Here is a 26,070-nt window from a genome sequence, read left to right as displayed (position 1 = left end):
TATTAAGGCAAAAACTGGTTTTAAACCTTTAAAATGTTTAATAACAAACTGTATTATGATTACTAAGAACAACATGATTAAGTGAAGCAGATACAATATATCTGTTTGGCTTGAAAATAAAATAACATTTTAAACCAACTGTTTTGATAACTGATAGCCTTTATTGACAATGTCCTTCCCTTAGTATAGCTATAAAAAGTTTTAAAAGTTGATCAGAGTAAAACATCAGTTATTTCAACTAGACTGTATTCTTTCCCACAGTCAGAATATTACATCATACAGCTAAAATAACATAAACATTTTCAGTTCTCCCACTGCTGGTTATTGAATGTTAGCTTTTGTGCTTTTTGTTCGTCGGTTCTGTCAAAAAAATGTTTGTATCACACTGCAGCATATTTATAGCAAAATTGTAGTGCTACTTGAAAAATAAAAGACAAAGAAAAAACAACTACCATTTCCATTTACTTTAACGCTTAAAATTTAAAAATAAATTCTATTTTAATTAAAACATTTTTAACGCTTCTAAGTTAAAATGCTAAGAAAAAATCTGGAAAATACCATTACAGATTTATAGGCTACAATATATGGGACATTCACACTTTTTTTATTATTATTATTATAATTCATCATCATCATTATTATTATTAGCTGAAATAATTAAACCCCAACAGGAAACAGGCAATTAAGCTTAAATGCGATATTCATCAAACGGCGAACATTAGAAGTCAAAACATTCTGTGGGGTTCTCCACTGATCACATGGTGAAGCATGCTCTATAAAAAGACCCAGTGTTGGGTGTACAGTCTGTAGGACAAACACAGGCGAATGCTCAGAGTCCAGACACGCTCGGACTACGCTCTGCATTTTATCACAATGGCCCTTAGAAGAGTAAGGGAAGGAGGTAAGCGATCTATAGCATGACAAACACTAACTTGTTTAGCAAATAATGTGTTTTGATTTTAAATGTAAATGGACGTGGATTCAAGCTTTTGTTGGAGCTATGACTTGGCTATTCGTGATATTGGTTGGTAGCTTATTTATACAGTATACCTCTTAATGAAGGTTATATCTGCTATATTTGCATTTCATGATTTATGCTAAGTCGTCGCAAGAGAGAACGCTGCCTGCGGGTTTCCACAAGCTAACGTTAACTAATTAACGGACGTTACGGTTGTCTAAAATCTCTGTCAGTACAATAGTCTGTCTAAGGTGCTAAACTGCGAGACAGCAATCAAGTTTTGACGATAATTCCCATGTCACATAACGTGTATTGTATTCGAATAAGTTATATCATTTTTGTAGTTTGAAGTCTAATTTACCGCCCTTTTTATTCAGTTTTAGGGAATAGCCTAATCTACTCATATCAGCGTTAAAGTTACGTCATGGCATTACGTCTTCATCGTAATTAGCATCTCCTAGCGGGACATATCGAAGGAACTGATTTAATAATAACAACATAACACGACATAAAACAACGATGCGCGAAACAGGGATGTGCTGTAATGGCGCTAATCGATATAAGAATGTTCGGAGTTCGGAAGCGCTTGAGCTTGTTAATATGAGACCTTTTGCCTGATAATGGTAAAGAAGACTGGAAGGCTGAATATTAGACTCAACTCGTCGCAGAAAAGATTCGAGTTTTCTCTATCTGGCACGCTGTATACGTCCACAGTGTGCGTGGACTGTGGAGGCACCTCCCCGATTTGGGCTGCGTGCGCGGACTCATCTTTCCTATCAGACTCCTTTCAAAACAAAAACGCCGTTCGATTGCTTTGCTGTGGTTCCGGTGTTGTATCGAAATCTGACTCCCCTCCCATGAAAAACCTGTTTTAATAATGACGCACCACTTGGATAATTTAGCAAAATGACTCTATAGAGGAAGATTTGACATCAGCGTGGTTTATATGTGACCTTTTAAACCTGTATTTGTAGGGGAGCACATTTAAATCAACTTTCACCAGACTCGTGTACTTTAATGTTGCTGTATAAGAAGTTAAAAAAAGAAGCTTTTGTGAATGAGTTTATAAAAACCCAGTTCTCATTTTTAAACTACAATTTAAAAGCTTTAAGAGAATATTTATTTTACAGATAAAGCTTAATTTTGCTTGTGCTACTAATGTATGTTCCCTATCTGTTTGTCTTTCTTTCTTTAAATGGTCTTTAAGTTGTTTAACTTAACTAATATTTATAATAACTAATATATAATATATTCAACTAAATACATATTTAGTCAAGCATTTTGTTTTTATTATATATTATTAATGTATTTTTTTTCATGGAAATGGTATTTAATTTACATTTAGCCTATGATTAGGTTAAAAAAGCAGAGGGCAATCAAATTCCTCAAAGCAACAAAAGAAGACAAATCAGTTAAGCAGTACACAGTTTTTAAATGAAAAAGATAGAAAGAGAGAGGGAGGGAGGGAGTGCGTGTTGTAGCTCATTCAAATGATCCTCAATCACAACTCCAAGGTTGATGCACCAATTCAGACTGCAGGATTTTCAAAGTCGTGTCACGGATGTTTTCACTCTGCATGACTATCTATAGGCTAGCGTTCTGTCGGTGCTGTGTTTACACTGAAGGATGGATCAGCGACAGGAGAGTTCACACTGCATGACTTTAAAATAGGAAGAATCGCCCACAACTTTGTCCAAATTACATCTCACAACCAAACAAATGCGAGAAGTGACATGGAAACAACGCAAGATCATGTAATATATCTACTACAAAATGGAAAAAGAAGGCTTTAGCTTTAGAAAATGTACTTGTTTTGCTCACCTGGCTTTTTAAGTGAATTAGCAATTTCTCCTCAATTTTGTTGTCTGTTGTGGTAATGCTCAGATGACATGTCAAACAGACACAATGCTTCTGCCAAATTTCCACTAGTTTTTCTTTACCACTGAGAGAGCCTTCTTAAAGAAAATTGCCACTACAGTGATCGCTGATGTTATTTTCAATCAGAACACATTTCACATGACATGATTTGAATCGTCGTGAGGTCCAGATATTTAGAGTGCCAAATATCTCACGGGTGTCAGCGACCCATCAGCGATTCTCTCAGATCATGTCCTTGATAGCACACTGTGTGATTGTTACTCACGTGAATGCGCACCAATTTGCCAGTGATTTCAGGCATTTGTAGCCGATTTCACAACATCTGTCGGCGAGTCAAAATCGGGGCTAAAATCATGTAGCCTGAACTCGGCATAACAGAGTTGATAGTAGAAAATAGCACAGTTAAGTTGAAGGTGTGTTGAGATGTAGTCAGCTACAGTCAGATCATAACATGGTTGCAGTTCAGAACAAGTGATATGGAACACCGATGGCAAAAAGAGAAAAGCTGAACCTGATATAATTTATTTTGTCTGTTTTAATCTAGTGCTAAATTAAATAATTTAGAGAAGTACATGCATTTGGCAAGTCTTGTATGAATAGTTGATATGTTAGCCAAGTTGCAACTTGCTGGCCTTGTATGCTAGCTAATGGACACAATATTATGATATTACTACAACATTTATTTTTGTTGCTTAAGTAATTAAGATGGTTGACTAAACATGCTAACCAGTATTTGGGGTGGTGTCATAGGACAGAAATTATTAACTGAAACCATTACATCACAAAGTCCTCATAATGATAGTTGTTTTTACATATTTTCATATTAACATCGCTCTCCGAAGTGTGGAAGAGGTCTGGATGTTTGTTATCCGTATATCGTGGCAAAGGTATTTCCAATGTCTTTTTACTTTCATTCAAAGAAATAAGAAGAGCTTCACAGAGAGTATATCATATGACAAAATCACAATCTGTCATGGTTGTCACATCTGTATTTTTTTATTCTTGTTTTCCTCACAGAGCTCTGACACTCATTGTGTTCTTCTCTCGTGTTTTGTGTGAGCAAATGGCTTTGCTTTGTTTGTCTGTTGTTTGACACTGGCCATCTTGTTACTGCTTATTTATTAATCCCCCCACTTCTGCAAAACTAATTGCACTGCTTGCTCTACATCACAGGTCTTAAACTCAATTCCTGGAGGGCCGCACAGTTTTGCTCCAACCCTAATCACCCTAAACACAGCTGATCCAAATTATTGAGGTGATCATGACTTTTTAAAAAAAAAAATTTTTTGGGTAAGCTGTGTTTGATTAGGGTTGGAGCAAAACAGTGCAGAGCTGTTATCCTCCAGGGATTGAGTTTGAGACCTATGCTCTACATTTTATTCTATGGGTGTTTTCAGTTCATTGCCAAATCATGATTGTATTTCCCTTGTGTTTGCTGCTTGCAGTCCTGTTGTTCAGTCGTGTTCACGTGCCATTGTTTTTTTTCCCAACAGGGAACATTTTAATTTTATTTGTCAATAAAAAGCTGTCATCCCTGCATTTGTGTCCTTTACCTATCCATACAACAAAATCTGATGGAACAAAATGGCAAACAAGAGAACTAAATTCAGCCAAAACTGGGCATCTTCCTCTTCACATCTCCTAAACCATGGGGCTTTGTGAGAGATCAGATAATCTGAAAAGTCCGGCATCGATTTCTAAATCAGAGAAAGGCTGACATTAGGGATTTGGTCTGTGACTTTCACATGGTTGGGGATAGGCATGGGACGATAACCGTTTTCAAGGTATCCTGCGGTTTGGAAAAGTCAAGGTTTTAAAACCGCCCAAATTCCCTGTAATACCGATCCTTAGGTATGTGTAATATTTCTTATTTCCATTTTTTTTCTTTTTTTTACTCAGACATTTAAAAAGAATATATTTTAGAGCAGTAATCACAATACTGTGAAACCGTGATATTTTTATCATGCGATCATAATCTTATACCGGCCCATGCCTAGTGGGGGATGATCCGAATTATGAGGCACCATGGATCTCAAAGAGGTTTTACTTGCTGGACATCAGTGTCTGATATGGGAAGGCTGGGGAATTTGCCATTCTGGGAACACAACACAGACCTCCTCCAATGACTGCCCTCCATTCAAACTGCAGTCGGTGTCCTCAGATGGCCCAAACATATTGGAAGATGAAGAATAGGTCCACTTCATCTGGCACCCTTACATAAGTAATTCCTTGCATTTATATAGCGCTTTTCTGGATACTCAAAGCGCTTTACACATTAGAGTAATCTCCTCATCCACCACCACCAGTGTACAGCATTCACCTGGATGACACCTGGAAGGACATCCTGAGATTTTTAATGACCACAGAGAGTCAGGACCTTGGTTTAACATCTCATCCGAAAGATGGCGCTCACTGAGCAGTATAGAGTTCCCATCAATATACTGGGGCGTTAGGACCCTCACAGACTGCAGGTTGAGCCCTGCTGGTCTCACTTACATAATTTCCGGCAGCAACCTAGCTTTCTTATGTGGTCTCCCATCTAGGTACTGACCAGTCGCAGGCCTTCTTAGCTTCAGTGGGCAACCATGTGAGAGCTGCAGAGAGCTTGCTGCTGGTCAGGTGGCTGCAACATTTCTGGTAGGGATGCACCGATACAACTTTTTTACAAACCGATACGAGTATGAGTATTTTAATTTGTGTACTCGCCGATACCTAGTACCGATACTTCGTATATATGGTTTCAATGAAGTTTATTTGTTCGTTTTTTTTTTGTTGTTGTTGTGTTTTTTTTGCCTGTAGCAAGGATGAACACAAAAATCTTTTAACAGAAGGCTGTTCCAAGCCAAAAATATACACACATTGTTGATAACCCTGCGAATCCAGACCTTAAATATTAATGATTAAGCATGGACATTTAAAGGACTAGTTATCCCTGGGCTTACATGCGTCCACGACTTTACACATTACACAAAGTGTGTGCAGTGTACGTTACCTTATGGAGTCACTCTCTTGGTATTGCACATTAGGTACGCATAAAACCCTGTTATGCGCAATTCTTTCATATTCATGAGTCCTGCCATTAATCCGCTGGTCAGGTAATCAAAAAGTATGCTACTTGATATTTAACTATGGGTGGGTCGCGGGTAGATAAGATCAATAGCCATAAATGGCCAATGCATACTTATTTTAAAAATAACGCGACCATCATCTCACAATGTTTAATAATAAATAATCGTATTTTTGATTAAAACAAAAGCGATTTAGCACTGACAAGCCAACATGCAGAGAAACAAGCAACCATCGCGGCAACCGCAGTAATTACTTTTTTGATCATTATGCGTTTATTGTTAAAAAATCAATAATGAATAGGCCTATAAGAGTGTATCCTGTGTGTGTGTGTTCGTGTGTGTCTTTTATCACTGAAGCCGCTCTATTCAAAAGTTGAAAGTTGCTTTGTCTGTCTGGTAATATTTCGGTTTTTAAACGAATGAAAAGTTAGTTTAGGTGAGCCAATACTCAAAAATTGCAGTAAAGTAACTGTGACGTGCAGCCACACATCGAATCTGAGGTCTGATCTCATCTCTCTCTCGCTGTCATCCAGACATCGATACCTATAGACGCCACACAAGTAAAGTCGCAAGACTGAGGCTGGTACCAGCTGATAGTTAGAATAGCTGAAGCCTTTGCGAAATCTATCAAAATACAGCACTGAAGTTAAAAGAAATAGGCATAAATGTCTATGAGCCAAAAAGTCTATCTGTAGGATATCTGTAAAAACGCAATCGGAGCCAATGTTATGTAGAAGTTGTGAAGCCTAATAATTATATTAATTCTAATAAAATGAAAACCAAAATAAACAATTCATTGCATTTTTCGTTTGATAAAAAATATACAGAAACGATAAAAAAATCTAAGGGTGGCTAGTTTGTATTAATGTGTTTTAATATTAATACATATATGCTCAGCCTATATAAGCTTAACGGTTATATATACGCCGCCAATAGGCAAGCCATTCAAAAAATATTATTTTACTGTGTACTGGGTTATAATGTATATTTTACAATAAATACTAAATGTAGCATGTCTCGCTGTCATTTAAAACATGCAATTCATAACACACCAGAACTGTAGGGCTATAGTCTATGCAATGTGTAAACTTAGGCTACAGGGCGGTGTTGGTTACTGCGCAACATGTTATTGAACTCCAATATCTCTGAGGGAGATTATGTTACCCGATAGCCTAAATTAACTTGAGAGATTTAAAAAACAAAAGGCATTTTTAAAAAAGGAACAACACGCAAATTGGCAACAAATAAAACTGATCCCATGGAGTTCAGCACCTGTCATCTTGCCATGCTGTGTAGTGTGTGTACAGCCCATGTCACCTGCCACTGGTGAGAGAGAGATAGAGAAAGCGCGCATAAAGAGCTCAAAGCTGGCAGATAACCAAAAGCAAGATCATATCATTATAAATATTCTATTAACTATACTTATTAAAATATTTATACATTTACATTGTGTTTATTGAGATTGTGTGATCTTTATAGGCTGTCTGATCTTTACAGAAGCTGTAAACTGACAAATGCACGGTGACTGCAGTGATGTTTAACTCTGACGAGGCGCTTTTATTTAGCCTGTAGTCTTTAGATTTTTTACATAATGTTCCATTACTTAAAATTTCATTCATTTTTTTTATTTATAGTTTATAAATAAAATGAGTGCTGGTTTGTTTAGCTGTGATCATTATGCAAGGATCATATTTCATATTCTGTTTATTCTTCAGTAGCCTAAAGATTCGTTAATAATGTATTTTATAAACGGATAGTTTATAAGGACTAAGCTATTAATATATAATACATTAGGCTAATTAATACATGTAGACATTGAAGTCAGGTAGGACAACAAATCACATCCATGTAGTGAATTACTGTTGAGTGGTATCGGTGCATGGTATCGGACTTTCATGTCCGATACGAGTATTTTAACCAAGTATCGACCCGATACTGGTATCGGTGCATCCCTACTTTCTGGTAACTCCGTTTATCCCATGATGTGCCTGCTACAGGGAATTTATCTCCACAGTGGCTCGCAGTTGCAACCCTCTGTGCACAGCCTAGTGTAAACTCGAACCTCTGAGTGCAATAGAGTGATAGATATAGCTTTTTAGTGCAGTACAGTACCTACTACATTCTCTGAATGCATTCAGCTCCAACTCCGGCTCCACCCATGCACTCTGCTCAGTCAGATTTGCCCCAGTTCCTTCCTCTTGCAGTCATATTTTCCTGGATCAAGCAGACTCCAACAAAACAGGAACAATCAAGGCAGAGCCAGCTGGAATTGTTTTTCAATAACTGTGATGGTTTTTGAACATTTTTCTAATATTCTGATATAAATAACAGCGTTTGGCATTAAATGACGTTCAGGGCACATCAGAAAGGCTGCTTGTGTGATGATGATCTACATTACAGATACACAGCTAGTCAGCGCTGAGCAGTATAGTTGCTCATAGCTCTGAAAGTGTTCACTTTTAAAAGTTGCATCTATCAGCTGATCTGTCAGTAGATTGCTCATTTCTGCATGGTTCAGTGCCCATTAAAGCACTCAGTGAAGAGCATGATCATTGTAGACAATCAAAGACATTTCTGATTGGCCAGAAATGGCCATAAAAATCAGCCCTATTCCTAGCTTTAGCTATGTCAAAAGAGAAAAGAGATTCATTCATCATGTCTTTACCATGTCATCTATATACTGTATCTGTTAATCCATCCATCCATCCATCTATCTATCTATCTATATTTAGTTGTAGTTGTTCACATTATTTTGGCTGAAGCAGTCGGCTGTTATTTCAATCTGTAAGAATATTCAGCCTATATTATATAGACTATAGATTACTATATAGTTATAGAGAGTTTTGTTTATTTGACCATTGTATTTGTGTTTATTTAAAATTATATTGTACAATAATATAATATAATAATTATATAATATTGACTGCACTTTAGAAATATGTCATGATATAAATTTTGGCCCTATCGCCCAGCCCTAAATCAGAATCAAATTCCAGCAACCACTAACAACTGTTAAACTTACCCTATACAATAACATCAACCGTATCTCTGATTCCATTTAGAAAAAGACCTTGAAAAAGGTGAAGAAATCCAAGGTGATGAAAATGGAGCTGAAGCACAATGCGAAAAACAAAAGCATGAATTCAAAATACCAAAGAATATCAAAATGAAAAACGTAATCACAAGCAAAGGGAATTCAAAATCTGAAGCTGTCTTCAGAGCGGAAGTTGTAGGTAAATAGTTCAATGTATTTGTGGTGTTTTTTATTTTATTTTTAATCAAGTCATGATTTTCATTTAGCACCCATTACAGTATGTCACTGTTCTTTTACTCAATTTGAAATGATTAAATTAGATGTTTGTTTCAATCGATTTCTTAATTACATTTCAGATGTAGACTTTGAGGCCATTGAATGCATAGCAGATTCCCCTGAAGATCCTGAAGAGAAAAGTCAGAAAAGCAAAATCAAATTATCCAATAAAATTAAAGTGCCTAACTTCATGAAACGGCAGAAGAATTCAAAATACCCCGAAGCTCCCTCAGGTATAGTACACACTTGAGAATTACCAGAAGCTGAAGATTAATTTTGTAGGTTGATATAACAGAATCATTTTCTCACATATAACAGTGAGCCTAGATTTTAATGGGAATCTTGAACAGAACCGTTTGGCTGATGCACAGCAGCTGCTGGTAAAAACTGAGGAACGTCTCTTTGGTTCAAGTAATGCAGCCAGAACAGAAGATGAGGAGGACAAGCTGCAGAGTGACTCTGAGATATTCAGGAAGCGACTGAAGTTTGCTATTCTTGACTCTTTCAATGAGGAAAATCAGGAGACACTTAAGAGTGCATTGACTTCAATACTTCAAGAGGAGGCACAGGACAGACGCTGGGCAGAAGTGTCTGAAAACCAGCGTCCAATATGGAGACCCACAGAGTGCAGACAAAAAATCCATGATCCATTGCTTAAGACTTTAGTAGAGACACGATTGAAAAATGCAGATGGACAAGAGAATAAAGCAGACAAGCTGTCTACTTCCTTAAAGAGAGAGGTGTGCCGAACAGGGAAACAAGTGCAAAAAGACCTGCTGAATGTGGTGCAAAATATAAAGGAGTGTTATCCAGCAGACTTTGACATCTGCAAAACATATGCTCAACTTTACCATCAGACCTTCTCCGCCAGACTGGAAGAGCTTACCAGATCCAGTATTGAGTTTGAGGATTGCGTCTATATACTGAGCTGGATAAAGATCTACTACCCAAAGTAAGATTGATGACTTAAAAGCACATTCATCTACATGTCATCTATCTATTTGAGCTGTGGGGAAATATTGTTTGAGAAATCAATTCTGCATTGATTTTGAGATGCTCAAAATGCATTGCTACTCTCTCTTTAATTGATGCTTTATTAAAGAGCCGCTATTATGGGATTTTGAAAATGACCATAAATGCATTATATAACACAGCTCTAAGTGAATGAAAACATCCAACTGAGGTTTAAATATGAAAGTGCACAGTGTTTAAAACTATTGATTCTAAACAAAAAATAGACTTGGAGTCGATTATATGATTTTTGTCTTGAGTTCAAGACCAAGTCCAAGCCCTATCATACACCTCGTGCAATAAGGCGCATGACGTGTTTGGCGTGATTTGTTGCTAATTTCAGACCAGCACAACCCTAATTTTCACGTTTTGCGTCACGTTGTTTAAATAGCAAATCCATTCGACCCACTTTGTGGACTCATGAGTGTGTTAGTCTGAAAAGGAGGTTAAGTTTTGAGGAACTAAAATAAATCATGCCATTGACCAACCAAAAGCCCGTCTAAAGTCCAGCGCAGCAGTCCAGCGTGTTAGTCCAGCATGTTAGTTATGCGCCTATGCGAGTCCACTTGCTTACACATTGCTTAAAACACACTGGATGTACAGAAATACACAAATATCTTTACATATGAAAAAAATAAAGGATTAAAATGTTACAAAAAATTATATTTTCTACATAAACATAAAAACCACTACCTCTAAGCCATGTTCTTCATGACAGTTTGCTTTTGTATAATGTTATTATAATTATTATTATAAGTATTATTTATTATATCCATACTTCTTTTTGTTTTAATAAAAACAAGTTTAGATTTGTCCATCTGTTGGACAGAAGAATATAAGAATAGGACGTGTGTTTGGATAAAACTCTTTTTTTCTTTTTTTTTAACCAAACTTCCTTATTATTGTTCATTTATTTGTTTGCTGGAAATTAAAACTGAATTTAGAAATAGTTTTGAAACAAATCTTTGTGCTTAACAAACAAAATTATATATGCAGGCTAATGGATGTCTTCAGTGGAGTGCGTACAACACCGTTTTCTTATCCACGAAAGTAAAGGAGTAAAGAGTAAAAGTTGTGTAAAGTGAAAGTACAGACACTCATTCTTTATCCTCACGCTGCAGATGGTCTGTTTAACCATTTTCTCGCTAGGAGAATGATCAGAAAATGATCAGAAATACCAGCATCAAAAATGTCATGGATATGTACAGAAAAACCATAAGTCTCGAGTATAGCCTTGATTATGATTGGGGCTGGAAAAATGCACAAAATTTAATGAATCTAAAAGACTCATGAAGTTTTTAAGCAATCACCTAAAACCAATATCCTGTCACAACGAGACATCAAATCAGACAGGAACTCAGAAAATTCATTAAAGGAGGGTGTACTAACTTTGGGAGGTCTATAGACCAGTACACAGACAAAGGGGCCATTTAGATCAGTCTTTAGTACTTGTGCTTCAAAACTAGGCAGGCCATCAACATGCTAAAATCTACATTTAAAAGTGCTTTTAAAAACTGTGGCTAAGCCACCACCAAATCAGACTTAGTCATTGGACCAATCACCGCATCGTGCAAAGTAGGGGTTTAAAAAAAATGAATCGCTGAACAAATCATATACGAGTCGTTGGGAGAAATAGGTAAGAATAAATGCATGTTATAAAACAATGAAAGTTTTTTTTGATCTTGCCTGTTGTTGGAGACCCACAAAACTAAAATATGACATTTTATAATGCATAATAGGAGCTTTTTAATGATTATTTCACATTTGAGTGGTACTTGTAAGGAATTGGATGCAAGCAAAGTACTGCTGTTTTGTAAAGCATACAGCACCATCTGCTGTTAAAAACTAAACCCAGAATCCAATCAAAAGAGAATAGTTGATGCATTTTGAAAGAATTGATGCAGAATAAATTTCTTGAATGATTTTTTTTATTTCACAGCTCTATAATATCTATATTATAAACCATTCAGTAGTTTCTGACACTGTTTTTAAATATTAATGTTCTTTTTTTATCTTAGGGATGTACTGAAACACAAAGAACTGGAGGAGCACATCGACAGTTCATCACTTGGACCTCTGTTACCTGAGGAACATCTTAAAAGATTAGAGGATCAGTACTTCTCATGCAAAGAGGTAATTTTATCAAAATCATTACCAAATGGTTTAATCAATAGTCAACCTTATTTGCATTCCACACCATAGTGCTCACTTCTGTTGGCAGTGTGAGCTGATCTTATTGTTAGATTTTATCTTCTACAGTGACATGTTGTTTTTTAATAATTATTTGTACTAATTAGAATGAAGTCAGAAGTTGGTTATCCAATGCTTTTGAAAAAGAAGTGGATAAATGGAGTGATGGCTATGAACCTGAGCTCATTGAAGGATGCTACTTTGGTAACCTTGCTGTCGATGTTTTACCGGTAAGTTAAGAGCTTTGTTGCCATGCTATGCATTAAAAAATATACAGCAGCATTTCATAAAATGTAAATGTTTTTGCTTTCAAGCTTATTGAAGGAACTGTGAAAGAGGTCAATGCACTTTTGGGCTGTGAAAGTAAATCCTGGAGTCTTCTATGTCTGCTGGATAGCTCTCTACTGAGGTAGATAATACTTATATTACTACTATTACAAATTCTTCTTATTTCATTACATTAAAATAGTAAGGCTGATGGTATTTTTTCCCATTTTCCCCAATGGCAGCTATGGGACAAGTCTGAAAGAACTTGTCAAAAGAAAACAAGAAATCATTCCTAAAATTCTCAGAGACAGTTTGGTGAATATTTACGTGTTTAAGTGAGTTTCACTGACTTTCAAAAAATCTATTTTGTACTATACTGCAAAAATGTGTTCATATACAGTTTAAGTCAGAATTATTAGCCCCCCTGAATTATTAGCCCGCTGTTTTTTTTTTTCTTCCCCAATTTCTGTTTAACGAAGAGAAGATTTTTTTTCAACACATTTCTAAACATAATAGATTTATTAACTCATTTCTAATTACTGATTTATTTTATCTTTGCCATGATGACAGTAAATAATATTTTACCTGATGTTTTTCAAGCCACTTCTATACAGCTTAAAGTGACATTTAAAGGCATAAGTAGGTTAATTAGGTTAACTAGGCAGGTTAGGGTAATTAGGCAAGTTATTGTATAATGATGGTTTGTTCTGTAGACTATCGAAAACATATATAGCTTAAAGGGACTAATAATATTGACCTTAAAATGGCTTTTAGAAAAAATGTAAACTGCTTCTATTCTAGCCGAAATAAAAGAAATAAGACATTCTCCATAAGAAAAAAAATTATCAGACATACTGTGAAAAGTTCCTTGCTCTGTTAAACATAATTTGGGTAATATTTAAAAAAGAAAAAAAAATCAAAGGGGGGCTAATAATTCTGAATTCAACTGTATATCATATTCATATTATCATATTCTTATTATCATTTACTTTAAAATAATTATAAATGACATGCTTGTTGACAATACATTGCTGATATTTGGAAAATATATAATTGAAACAAATATTTTAATGTAAACTAGCAATCTTCTATCAGTATTTGGGTAATACTAAATTGTGTCTACAACTATTTTTCTATTTTTTTAGGAATTATGTACAAAAAGTTGAACATTTTTTCTCAGAGGACATTAGAACAACACGGATGTCTACATTATTGGATCTCAGAAACATCTGTCACACATATTTCCTCAGCCGAATTCACAAGGAACTGAAGGTTAGTGAAGGAAATGGATATTATTGAAAGCAACTTGTTTACCTGTAGATAGTATTTACTTACTCACTTTTATGCTACTGTAAATATTAATGAATGTGTTTAGTTTATCCAGTTATGTAGAGGTCAGAGCAAGGTAATAAACCTATTTGAACTTAAAGTATTTCCTAGGTCAACATTCATGTTGGTTCTGGAACATCATTTTAATCAGTGGTTAGAAAGTTAAACATTTGTTTGAAATGTGTTGACATGTTTTAGCTTTGCAAGCACAGATCAGCATGTAACAATGAAATTAGACACTTCTCATCCTTAACTTAAAATGTATTATGTTATGGAATGTTAAGGAGCTGTATGCAAATGTATTAATTTGAACAATTCATGTTTACAGTACCTTACGATACAGAACTAAACTAGACACAGATGAGGAATGTAATCAGTGTCCCAGTAAACCAATAAATTGAGAAACATTGTCAATAAACTGTCGAAATAATAAACACTGTAACTAAAACACTATTCTTCTGGATAGTGCACAACATAGGCCTGTTCTGCTTACAGGCGTTCCTCATAGATGATTCCCTTGAGGTGAGGAGGGGTATCTTAACTATATCTGACCTCCATGCTGACAGTTGTTTATAGGATTATTCTCCCAAAATGACACTTTTATATGATTTACTCATCCTCCATACATCTGGTGAATGCACGGGAAGATATACTGAAGAATGTAGGTGGAAAAGGTAACCATTGTCCACCATAATATTTTTGTTCCTACTATGGATGTCAATGGCAAACATTTTTTTAGAATATCTTGCTTTGTGTCATACAGAAGAAGGATTTTAAATTTAGAACTACTTAAGTTTGAGTAAATAAACATTTTGGGGGAACTGTCCATTTAAGGATCTAATTGACTTTCTAAAATGTTGTTAGAAAATAAAAATAAAATATAATAGAACAGAAAATGCAGCAGCTTTGCATGCATGTAGACACAAGATACTAATTAATTAAACTAAACACTTCTCCCTTAAGTATGGAAGGTGCAGTATGTTAGTTTGACACCCAGTGGTTGAACTAGGTATTGCACTCCTGGATCAAAAGAAACACGAGCGCAGGTTACCAGATTGATGACCAACAGGAGCGAGCCTGACTATCAAGCCTAAAGGCTTATTTTAATAATGTCATATATAAAAGCAACGGCACGCGATGCAAGGAAGATTCTCTATATTAAAAGGAGTTTTTGTTCCAACCAACACCTTGAATTTATATATTAGAAATGGCTTCTTGCAGCTGAACAACAGGATAAGCTGACAATGTTTACCATAGGTACACCTCACATGCTTTATTCAGTGTTAAATGCTAACATAGTGAGTTTGAATGCCATTTTATATTACATTTATTGCCATACTACTGAAAGCAGCAGCAGATCTTGTAAATAAAACAAACTATTTGAAACTAAACGTTAGAACTGTGACTGTGAACTGTGCAAGCCAGCACATATCAGTGATTCAGCATCTACATTTAACAATGTTAAAGAGGTTTTCTATGGATTAATCAGATTACAAATTCATGAGTATTGTATTAATGTATTAATTAGATTCACCATTTCATGAGTGAGTGCATGTCCTGTGCTTCTGAATAGCTGTACTTAAATTTCTGTCGTGTTTCATCTGGTACAAACTGCCAGTTTGCTCATCACTGCAAATCTTGTCACTTAGCGCGTTGTTATGGCATGCAGTTACAATTAGGGTTGGGTATCGTTTGTGGTTATTTCGATACCGGTGCTAAATCGATACTTTTTAAAACAGTACTGGTGCCAAAACGGTGCCTAACCCGATACTTTTGAGCCACAAAATTATAGTGGATGACTCTAGAAAAATGTTTTTTTTGACAAAATCTTTTAAAAAATAATTTTAAAAGAACAATATAATTTAAGTTTAAAGTAAACATCAATTCATATTTTATATATTTGAATTACATTAATATATTTTCTTTGATCATTTTTTGGTTAGCATGAATTTAAGATTTGCATTATGAAATTACATTAGCTTACAACTAACCTGTGGAAAGGCTGTCATCAAAATACTGAACTCCTTTTTTCTAGGGTTGGGGCTTGTGTCTATGTGTACATGGTTATCAGTAATCTAACGATTTGCCTTAATCTGAATAAGACAATAGGATGTAAAGGTGTTTACATGAGTTGCTTTTTGAATGTTCCTTTCATTATCCTGTCGTACATGTTATAGTCTATGGTTCTAGACCAGAGAAACTGTGGAAGGGGGGTGGGGGGGGGGGGTAAAATGTTATATATAACTTGTAAAATGTTATCCACTGACTGTCACCATGTGGAAGATAAAAAAGTAGATATTTGAAATTAGTTAGCTTAACTAATGTTTAAAAATGTGTCGTAAATAAATCATGTGTTGAAGACGGAAATCAAAAATGAATGAAGGCAAAACTAAACGAGTTGAATATGACTTACATGAGCGTGACTGAAAACTACATTTGATTGTGTTACATCTGTTTTTTGGTATTTGCCGACTGTTTGTAAATTCAATACTGCATTTCCTAACGTAAAACTGTGTACACTAGATTTCGGATTAGTTATGGTCTCTGCTTAGCCGAGGACTTCCTATATCAAAAGTGTTAAAATCGCTATTACCTGTGTCAATTAGGGCGTCAACCTCTAACGAATGCGGGGAACTAGGCTAATGCGCGCAGCATCGTCACTGACAGAGAGAGCAGGCGCACGCGGGAGCGAGTGCCCGAGAGACACCTAGAGCGCGCAGAAAGAGGCCTCGGTCATATCTCCGCAGTCTGCCACCGATGGCTGATCTCGCTTCTCTGTGGCGTTTTGACACAACAATACGCTTCCAAATTCAGAGGGGCCAGAGGAGGCCAAGCTTGTTGACACGGGGACTGGTGGAAGAGTGCTCTTTTAATGGAATTTGATACTGTACGTTAAATGGAAAGAAAAAACCCTCTGCATTTTGCGACGCAAATGTGTCATTAAGTCTGACGTGTTTCCCCCTTACACGCAACTTTTGTAAAGCATCTGCTTCATGTTGCAGTGTCATAATCATTGCTCGTAAAATACGCTTTAGAACGCTTAGTTTAAGAAAATTTGATGAACAAGATCATGTGTGTTGATCTGAAGAGAGTCGCTCTCGCTCGCCGAATGCGCTGTACTGCGTGCGTTGCATGCATCCGTTCCCTAAGCAACAAGAACAAACACTTGACATCGTTGTGTGTATTCCTCAAAGTTGTTTAGGATTAAATGTTTAGAGATGGTGTGACAACGCATACCTATGTGTGCCTTTGATGCACCCCTTGATACTTCTTACGTCCTTGTCGCAGCACCAGTGGCAACGAAATTCCTCCACTTCCTCCAGCTCCTCCGGGGGGATTCCAAGGCATTCCCAGCCCAGCCAGGAGACATAGTCCCTCCAGCGTGTCCTGGGTCTTCCCCGGGGCCTTCTCCTGGTGGGACATGCCTGGAACACTTCCCTAGGTAGGCGACCTGGAGGCATCCGAAACAGATGCCCGAACCACCTCAGCTGACCCCTCTCAATGTGGGGGAGCAGCGGCTCTACTCCAAGCTCCTCCTTGGTGACAGAGCTCCTCACCTTGTCTATAAGGGTGCGCCCTGCCACCCTACGAAGGAAACTCATTTCGGCTGCTTATATCCGGGATATTGTCCTTTCGGTCATGACCCAAAGCTCATGACCATAGGTGAGAGTAGGAACGTAGATTGACCAGTAAATCGAATGCTTTGCCTTTCGGCTTAGCTCCTTCTTTACCAGAACGGACCAGTACATCGACCGCATTACTGCTGCTGCTGCACCGATCCGCCCGTCAATCTCACACTCCATCCTTCCCTCACTCGTGAACAAAACCCCAAGATACTTGAACTCCTCCACCTGGGGTATGGACTTTCCTCCAACCTGGAAGTGGCAAACCACCTTTTTTTGGTGGAGCACCATGGCCTCGGACTTGGAGGAGCTGATTCTCATCCCAGCTGCATCACACTTGGCAGCAAACCACCCCAGTGCATGCTGAAGGTCCACATTCGATGAAGCCAACAGAACAACATCGTCTGCAAATAACAAAGATGAAATTCCCAAGGCTGTTCTTCGAAATTCCGTCCATAAAAATTATGAACAGAATTGGTCACATAGGGCAGCCCTGCCGGAGCCCAACATGCACTGGAAACAAGTCTGACTTATTGCCAGCAATGCGAATCAAACACCTACCCTGTTCATACTGGGACGAGACAGCCCTTAACAAATCGCCTCTGACCCCATAGCACCCTCCACAAAATGCCACGAGGGACACAGTCGAATGCCTTCTCCAAGTCCACCAAACACGTGGACTGGTTGGGCATACTCCCATGAACCCTCGAGCACCCTGGTGAGGGTATAGAGCTGGTCCAGTGTGCCACGGCCCGGACGAAAGCCGCATTGTTCCTCCTGGATCCTAGGTTCAACCATCGGCTGGATCCTCCTCTCCAGTAACCTGGCATAGACTTTCCTAGGAAGGCTGAGGAGTGTGATTCCCCCTATAGTTGGAGCACCACAGACCTTACGGCCACAGCTCCTCACAGTCGCGTCAACAATGGAGTCAGAGAACATGGACCACTCAGTCTTAATGTTTCCAACGTGCCTCGGGAGTTGAAAATCCCTCTGACTTGAGGTTCAAAAAGACGTTCCCATAGGACCCTCACAATACATGTGGGCCTGCCAGGTCTGTCCAGCTGTACCCCCTGCCAGCGGATCCAACTTACCACCAGGTGTTGATCAGTTGACAGCTCTGCCCCTCTCTTTCACCGTGTGTCCAAGACATACGGTCGGAGATCAGATGATACAACTACAAAGTCAATCATTGACCTCCGCCCTAGGGTGTCCTAGTGATATGTGCACTGATGGACACCCTTATGCTTGAACATGGTGTTTGTTATGGACAAACTGTGATTAGCACAGAAGTCCAATAACAGAACACCACTCGGGTTCAGATCAGGGAGGCCGTTCCTCCCAACCACGCCTCCCCAGGTATCACTGTCATTACCCACGTGGGCATTGAAGGTCCCCAGTAGAACAATGGAGTCCTCAGCCTGAGCACCTTCCAGCACCCCTCCCAAGGACTCCAAGAAGGCTGGGTACTCTGCACTGGAGTTTGGCCCGTAGGCACAAACTTCAGTGAGAGACCTATCCCTGACCCTAACGCGCAGGGAAGGAACCCTCTCGTTCACCGGCGAAAACTCCAACACATGGTGGTTAAGTTGGGGAGCTATAAGCAAGCCCACACCAGCCCGCCGCCTCTAACTGTGGGAAAAAAACAGGCCTGGCTCCAGGGTGGGGCCCCGGCTGCACCATACCAGACGATGTTACGGTCCTCGATGTAATTAAGTTCATAAGGGGTTTTTGAACCACACTTAGTCTGACCTGTCACCTAAGACCTTTTTGCCATTGGACACCCTGCCAGGAGCATTAGCCCCTGACAACATAGCTCTTAGGATCACTCAGGCACTCAAACCCCTCCACCACGATAAGTTGGCGGTTCATAGAGGAGCGGCGGTTTATGGAGGTTCATAGAGGACCTAATGTCTACGTTCATAATATTTATATTATTTGCTAATTAAAAACCTCATGTGAAACTCTGAATCTGCGTCTCATTTTGGAGTCTGCTACTGTCCACCGGAGATCACATTTCAGTCATGGCCGAACACTTTGAGAGCCTTTCTGAATGAATTAATGAAATACATCATTGGTTTTCCAACTAAGCAAACTGGGGCGCAGATATATAATTGGCTAAACTGGCATTGAGCTGTTAAAGATACCAAAACAAAGACAGACTATTCTGAACGTAACACACATTTTCAAAGCAGAATATCTGACTTCAGCATTGTTTTTCAGATAAACATAAATGTTCACTTACCATGTTTCCTAAATATCTGCAAACATATTATGGTATTTTTATGCTTTAGAAGAATCAAAAACTTACATACAGCACCTTTGAACCATAAATGCAGTTTTTATTCATTAATTTTATATCATCATTGCTTTGAGACTTTAATTACTAAACAGCACAGAAAATGTATGTTATGTAGTCCCACTGAAGATGACAGGAAATTCTATCTGTAACCTGTGCTCTGAGGAATCTTCTGTTGCATTTGTATGTAATTTTGTGTTTCTCAGAAAAGTGCATTGCACATTAACTATATGTATAAAAAATTATATAATCAAAAAAGGAATTATGTTTCAGAACCAACACAAATGTCATACTGTCATTGAATGAATTACATGATGCACTTTGCTTCCTTATTTATTATATGCAAGATAAAAAACACATGTTTTTGTTTCTTCTATACAGCCAGTGTACCGAAAGCTGTGGACTCAAGCTTGGTTTACTGGAAACTGTGAGGTTGTAGAGGAGCTGGTGAAGGCCATTGAAAAAATCAATAATGATTTCAAAGATCTGAAGCCTGGCTGCAGAGAGGTCAGAATCACTTTCGCAAATAATTTTATTTTTCTGACACTTAAAAGGACAATGTATATGTTGTAATGATGAAGATGAAACCAGGGTGGACATTTCAGCAAGACAAACTGATCTAAAACACAGCCAAGGAAACTCTTAAATGCTTTCAGAGAAAGAAAATTAAGATGTAGAATGGCCCAGCCAATGACCTGACTTGTGATTTTAATACAAAATAAAGATCATAATTGAAAGACGAGACCCACAGAACCATCAAGATTTTTACACTCTGTTGAAGTCTGTGAAAAACTCACACCTGAGCAAGACATGTGACTTTATTCTCCAAATGAAAGGTGTTTTAAAAGGCTGATTTACAAATCTCCACTGGCATTTTTATTGTGAATGTACAAATTAAATGATGCCAGCAAACTTGAAACAAAACTTTTGAGAATTACTGTAAAAAGGCATATGATCTTACACTGGTCTCTGCAATGACAATGTTTCTTTCACACTGATTTAATAAACAGTTCTGTTTGTGCATGTGATTGTTTAGGAACTGCTGGCTGAGCTGCATGTAGAAGTAATGGTTGAGTATGTGAGGCGAATGATGAAGAGAAAACTTAAACTGAAAGACAAGGAAAAGCAAGAAGCGGCTGCTGATTTCATCTCCCAAGACAGCAATGAAATATGCTCTGTTTTTGTCAAATTGGTGAGATCACATCGAGACCCACATGTTTATGTACAGTATATGACCAAACATGAACATGCACAATGGCATTTTAATACAGATTATTCTTAGAGAAATAACAAATACTTAATTACAGGGGAGATGTAATAAGAGGACAGAATAATTCCAAGTCCTAGATAAGAGAGAGGTGGTCTGGTGGATGATGCATATAGTTCAATACTTGGATCTTGCTTACAAACGCAACCTAACACCTTTAGGTTAGGTAAAGCTGCAGGAAAATATGTCAAAATCTCATTTGCTTAAACAGTCAAAATAACAAATGTTAATAACTTCAGGGGTAAAGGTAGTAAAAACATTTGGAAACTTTTGACACAACTTACCAAATTCAAGTCCATCTTGTGCCAAACTTTTTTCTAATTGCGTAGAAGATTGTAAAAGCATTTGTGTTCATTAAAAATGTCTTTGATCAATATATTAAAAAGCATTTTTATATAGTCATTAAAATCAGGATCAGTGTTTATGGTTAGAGGTTTGATGTATAGAGGGCTTGGCTTTGGAGATTTTCTAAATGAAATACAATTATCTTCTCCAGGGATCCAAAGAGGATTGGCTCTCTAAAATACTGCCCAAATTATCAGAGATTCTGAAACTACAGGATCCTGGAAGTTTGCAAATCGAGATTGCTACTCTGGCAAGGGATTATCCTGACATTAGGTGAGTCTGTTTGATGATAAAGGTACTAACGGTACTTTCACACAACAATGATGTACTTTAAGTAGTTTTTGCCTCAAAGGTTGTGTGTCAAAGTGATCTCTATTCACATGGAACGACACAAACATCTAAAACACTGTAATATAGATTTCAGGCCAGAAGATGGAGATGTCACTTTGACACTTTGTAAAGAAAAACTACGCACCTGTATTCTTCTGTAGTGAGTATATTATGAGCAAAATGTGTGTCAATATTTTACAAGGAACATCCATCATTTTGCAAAAAAAACACAATCTGCTTTGCAAAGACTCACTCCACTTGCAAACAAACAAACAGAAAGCACTTTGCAAAAAAAAGTCGGTTTGAGCCAAAACGCAATTGTGTTACCAAATAAGCATATTATGTTTTGCGATACACTGTCCATCTGGCATGTAAACCTTGAAAAAACACTAAACCTAGCGCGTACAGCTGCATACCTGCGGATTCTCACAAATGCATTGAAGCAGATTTTATCATAAATGCATCCAGCTGGATTTTCTAACAAATGGATGGACGCGGATTGTCTAACAAATGCATTCAGGCTATTTTCTCACAAATACATTCAGGGAGATATTCTCACAAAAGCGTTCAAGGAGATTTTCTCACAAATGCATTCAAGGAGATTTTCTCACAAAATTCATCCAGCTGTATTTTCTTACAAATGGATGGAGGTGGATTTTCTAACAATTGCATTCAGCCTATTTTCTCACAAAAGCATTCAAGGAGATTTTCTCACAAATCCATTCAAGCAGATTTTCTCACAAATGCATCCAAGCATATGTTCTCACAAATGAATTCAGACTATTTTTTCACAAATGCATCCAAGCAGATGTTCTCATAAATGAATTCAGGCTATTTTCTCACAAATACATTCAGGCTATTTTCTCACAAATGCATGCAAGCGTATGTTCTCACAAATGAATTCAGACTATTTTTTCACAAATGCATCCAAGCAGATGTTCTCATAAATGAATTCAGGCTATTTTCTCACAAATGAATTCAGGCTATTTTCTCACAAATACATTCAGGCTATTTTCTCACAAATGCATCCAAGCAGATGTTCTCACAAATGAATTCAGGCTATTTTCTCACAAATACATTCAGGCTATATTCTCACAAATGCATCCAAGCAGATGTTCTCACAAATGAATTCAGGCTATTTTCTCACAAATACATTCAGGCTATTTTCTCACAAATGCATCCAAGCAGATGTTTTTACAAATGCTTCCAGCTGGATTTTCTTACAAATGGATGGAGGCGGATTGTCTCATAAATGCATTCAGGCTGTTTCTCACAAATACATTCAAGCTATTTTCTCACAAATGCATTCAAGCAGATTTTCTCACAAATGCATTCAAGCTGATTTTCTCAAAAATGCATTCAAGCAAATTTTTCACAAGTGGATTCAAGTTGATTTATCCCAATTGCATGGAGGCGGATTGTCTCACAAATGCATCGAGGCAGGTTTTTCACAAATGCATTCATGCAGATTTTCTCACAAATGCATTTAAGCAGATGTTCTCACAAATGCATCCAGCTGGATTTTCTTACAACTGGATGGAGGTGTATTGTCTAACAAGTGCATTCAGACTATTTTCTCACAAATACATTCAGGCAAATTTTCTCACAAATGCATTCAGGGAGATATTTTCACAAATGCATTCAGGTAGATTTTCTCACAAATGCATTCAGGCAGATTTTCTCATAAAGGCATTTAAGTAAATTTTATCACAAATGCATTCAGTTGGATTTTCTTACAAATGGATGGAGGCGGATTGTCTAACAAATGGATTCAGGCTATTTTCTCACAAATACATTCCGGGAGATTTTCTCACAAATGCATTCAAGCTGATATATCACAAATGCATTGAGGCAGATTTTTTCACAAATGCATTTAAGCAGGTTTTCTCACAAATACACTTGGGCCACTTCCCCCAAGACAACGATGTCAATTTACGTTACTCTGCTGGGGAAACCCTGAAACCAGTGCTAACTACAACTGACATGTTTTTTTATTTAATAATTTTTATTTTTATTTTAAAAGTTTAAAATAACAACAGCACATTTAAATTAGGAATTACTTAGAATTACTTCACAAACAATAACATTTAAATTTGTCTATATGATAGGAATGAAATATGGTGTCATTACTAATTACACACTAGTAAATATTTTGTGTTTTGATACATATATTAGTTTAAAATAAACTAACTAAAAGGTCCAATTTGACTCAAATTTAAAGAATTAAGAGTTTAATTTCTATTGAGATTTATGTGGATTTTTTTGTATTCAGTCAAGTATTATTTATTCATGCAATTAGTAATTAATTACTTTTTGAGGTAACTTAACCAACACTTCCTAAATGCAGCTCTGTTTTCCTGAGAGACAAAAACTACATAGCAAGACATCTTATTTTTAAACTTTAACTTTTTGTCTTTGTTGTCATTCTCTACTAGTGAGCAGCATGTTCTTGCGCTCCTGAACCTGAAGGCCAACATTTCAAGCTCAGATCTGCGTAGGATTAAAGGATGCTTGACTGACAACAGGAGCCCACAGGAGTCGTCCAATGCTTTCTTCTCTAAAGTACTCGTCAAGCGAAAAATTATCTGAAAAACACATTACACCTTTAGCTAATGTTATGCAAATTTGATCAGTATTATATTAAGAAAACTCTGAACACTAGAGTCCTAAAATAGCTTCTCTAAAGGACTCGTCAAACAGAAATTCCCCTAAACGTCATGTTACAATCTATAGCTATATTCTAACTATACATATACATGATCAGTATTGTGTTGTTAAAGAAAACACTAAGATTTAGCTGTTATCAGGTACATTTTACAACACATTGGAACATCACAAGGTGTTCAGTTGGATGCAAGCTTTGAGTAAAATCAGTAAGGAAAACCTGTGAAATGTGAAAATGTGTACCTGTAAAGTGTTTTAGCTTTATTTGAGTGCATGTTCAGGCTATGTTTCATCTTTAAAGCAGCTCTAGCATTATATTTAAAAAGCACGACGGAAAAACGTTTAAATGATTCTAGTTGAAAACTTGTCATTCACTGTAACTGTCTGGACAATACAGGTTTAAATAAACATTAAATACCAAGCTAAACATAGGACTAATTTTTGTTATTGTTAAAGGGTCACGAAACACCAAAACACATTTTTTAGATGTTGACAGTTGTATATATATTCCACGTTGCTAAAAGCACTATTAAGACACATGTATTTCACTAAAAAGTGAAAATTAGGTGTGTTTGCGTTATTTTGAGCAAATTCGTTCTTCCGGTTAAAAAAGAAATTTAGAATCTTTGTTGCGGCCATGAGATCCTTGTGTAAATTCCAGAGTGGAGACTGGATGCCTGTACTGGCGGGTACAAAGTTATGTCTGAGTTTTCAGCATTTTCAAGAGAAAGACTTGGTTCAAACCAATCAGCGCTATTGGTAAATGATGTGCAACTTCATAAAGATGCATGATAGCTTCGGAGAATGTGTTACCTGTTCAGACGTGTTGCCTGCAATTAAAACAAGTTAAATAAGAAGAATTGTCTGGAGGCATGGGTCGTCAGTGTTGTTTTTATAAATGTGCCGCAACAAAGGTTTTTGTTTCATTTCCCCACTATGAGAACGCAGCGTGTGGAATCACATATGTGGATTACAGTGGTCTGCTAACACGTGACAAAAATACTTTTGTAAGAAAATTTTTTTTATCCCAGAGCTTTTCGCATCTGGAAATGGTGAAATCTGGATTTGCCGCTCATCTTCTTTTAAAAAAGATATGGTTCAAGTTTGTGTTGATTGTCCTGTCTCTCATAGGCGGAGCGTGTGTAAGGCTGGGGAAGGCTTAGCCTCCCCCTGGCCAGAGGCCACGGAGATAGCAGCAAAGAAAAGAACTGCATTAAAAACATGTAACGGGTGTAAGGCGGAATATGATGTTGATGGTTAACAGAACACTTTAGTTTTTGTAAGTTTGTCAATCAAATTAAAAGCCCCCTCCACACAAAAATGGAACAGTCCAACTCTGTAACTCTTGCACTGATGAGCGCTGTTTTTGACTGGAGTTGGCAGCAACTCTGAAAATGAAACCAAAAGTGCTGGCCAGCGGACTTTTCTGATTTGCTGGTCAATGACATAAGTAATAATATGAAAAGTATTACGAGAGAGGTATAATAACATATTATTCTGGTCTAATTTGTTTTCAGCATTAAATGAAATGCCT

At 37.2% G+C, this 26,070-nt stretch overlaps 1 protein-coding gene across 2 annotated transcripts; it reads left to right on the top strand.

Annotated features, from left to right (window-relative positions):
* Positions 1-813: 813 nt before the first annotated feature.
* tnfaip2a (tumor necrosis factor, alpha-induced protein 2a) lies at positions 814-25,396 on the top strand. Of its 2 annotated transcripts, XM_056481227.1 has the most exons (14): positions 859-901; positions 3,679-3,723; positions 8,967-9,137; positions 9,295-9,447; positions 9,533-10,166; positions 12,244-12,358; positions 12,523-12,645; positions 12,730-12,824; positions 12,925-13,017; positions 13,828-13,954; positions 20,312-20,437; positions 20,967-21,122; positions 21,694-21,815; positions 24,308-25,396. In XM_056481227.1, exons 1-14 carry the CDS (start codon positions 874-876, stop codon positions 24,459-24,461), a joined length of 2,142 nt encoding a protein of 713 aa, XP_056337202.1. In that variant the 5' UTR covers positions 859-873; the 3' UTR covers positions 24,462-25,396. The 2 variants fall into 2 exon arrangements, with proteins under 2 accessions (XP_056337204.1, XP_056337202.1); XM_056481229.1 differs by lacking the exon at positions 3,679-3,723 and having other exon boundaries at positions 814-901.
* Positions 25,397-26,070: the final 674 nt, after the last annotated feature.

Source organism: Danio aesculapii, chromosome 20 (assembly GCF_903798145.1).
Source record: "Danio aesculapii chromosome 20, fDanAes4.1, whole genome shotgun sequence".
Lineage (NCBI taxonomy): Eukaryota > Metazoa > Chordata > Actinopteri > Cypriniformes > Danionidae > Danio > Danio aesculapii.
This window is presented reverse-complemented; position numbering and strand designations above follow the sequence as displayed.

What these genes read in the sequence shown, in the direction of transcription:
- tnfaip2a (XM_056481229.1), top strand. Translation starts at nt 826, where the DNA reads ATGCTCAGAGTCCAGACACGCTCGGACTACGCTCTGCATTTTATCACA. An exon ending in CTTCAGAGCGGAAGTTGTAG is followed by an intron (nt 9,138 to 9,294) that starts GTAAATAGTTCA and finishes ATTACATTTCAG; the next exon opens with ATGTAGACTTTGAGGCCATT. An exon ending in AGTACTTCTCATGCAAAGAG is followed by an intron (nt 12,359 to 12,522) that starts GTAATTTTATCA and finishes TGTACTAATTAG; the next exon opens with AATGAAGTCAGAAGTTGGTT.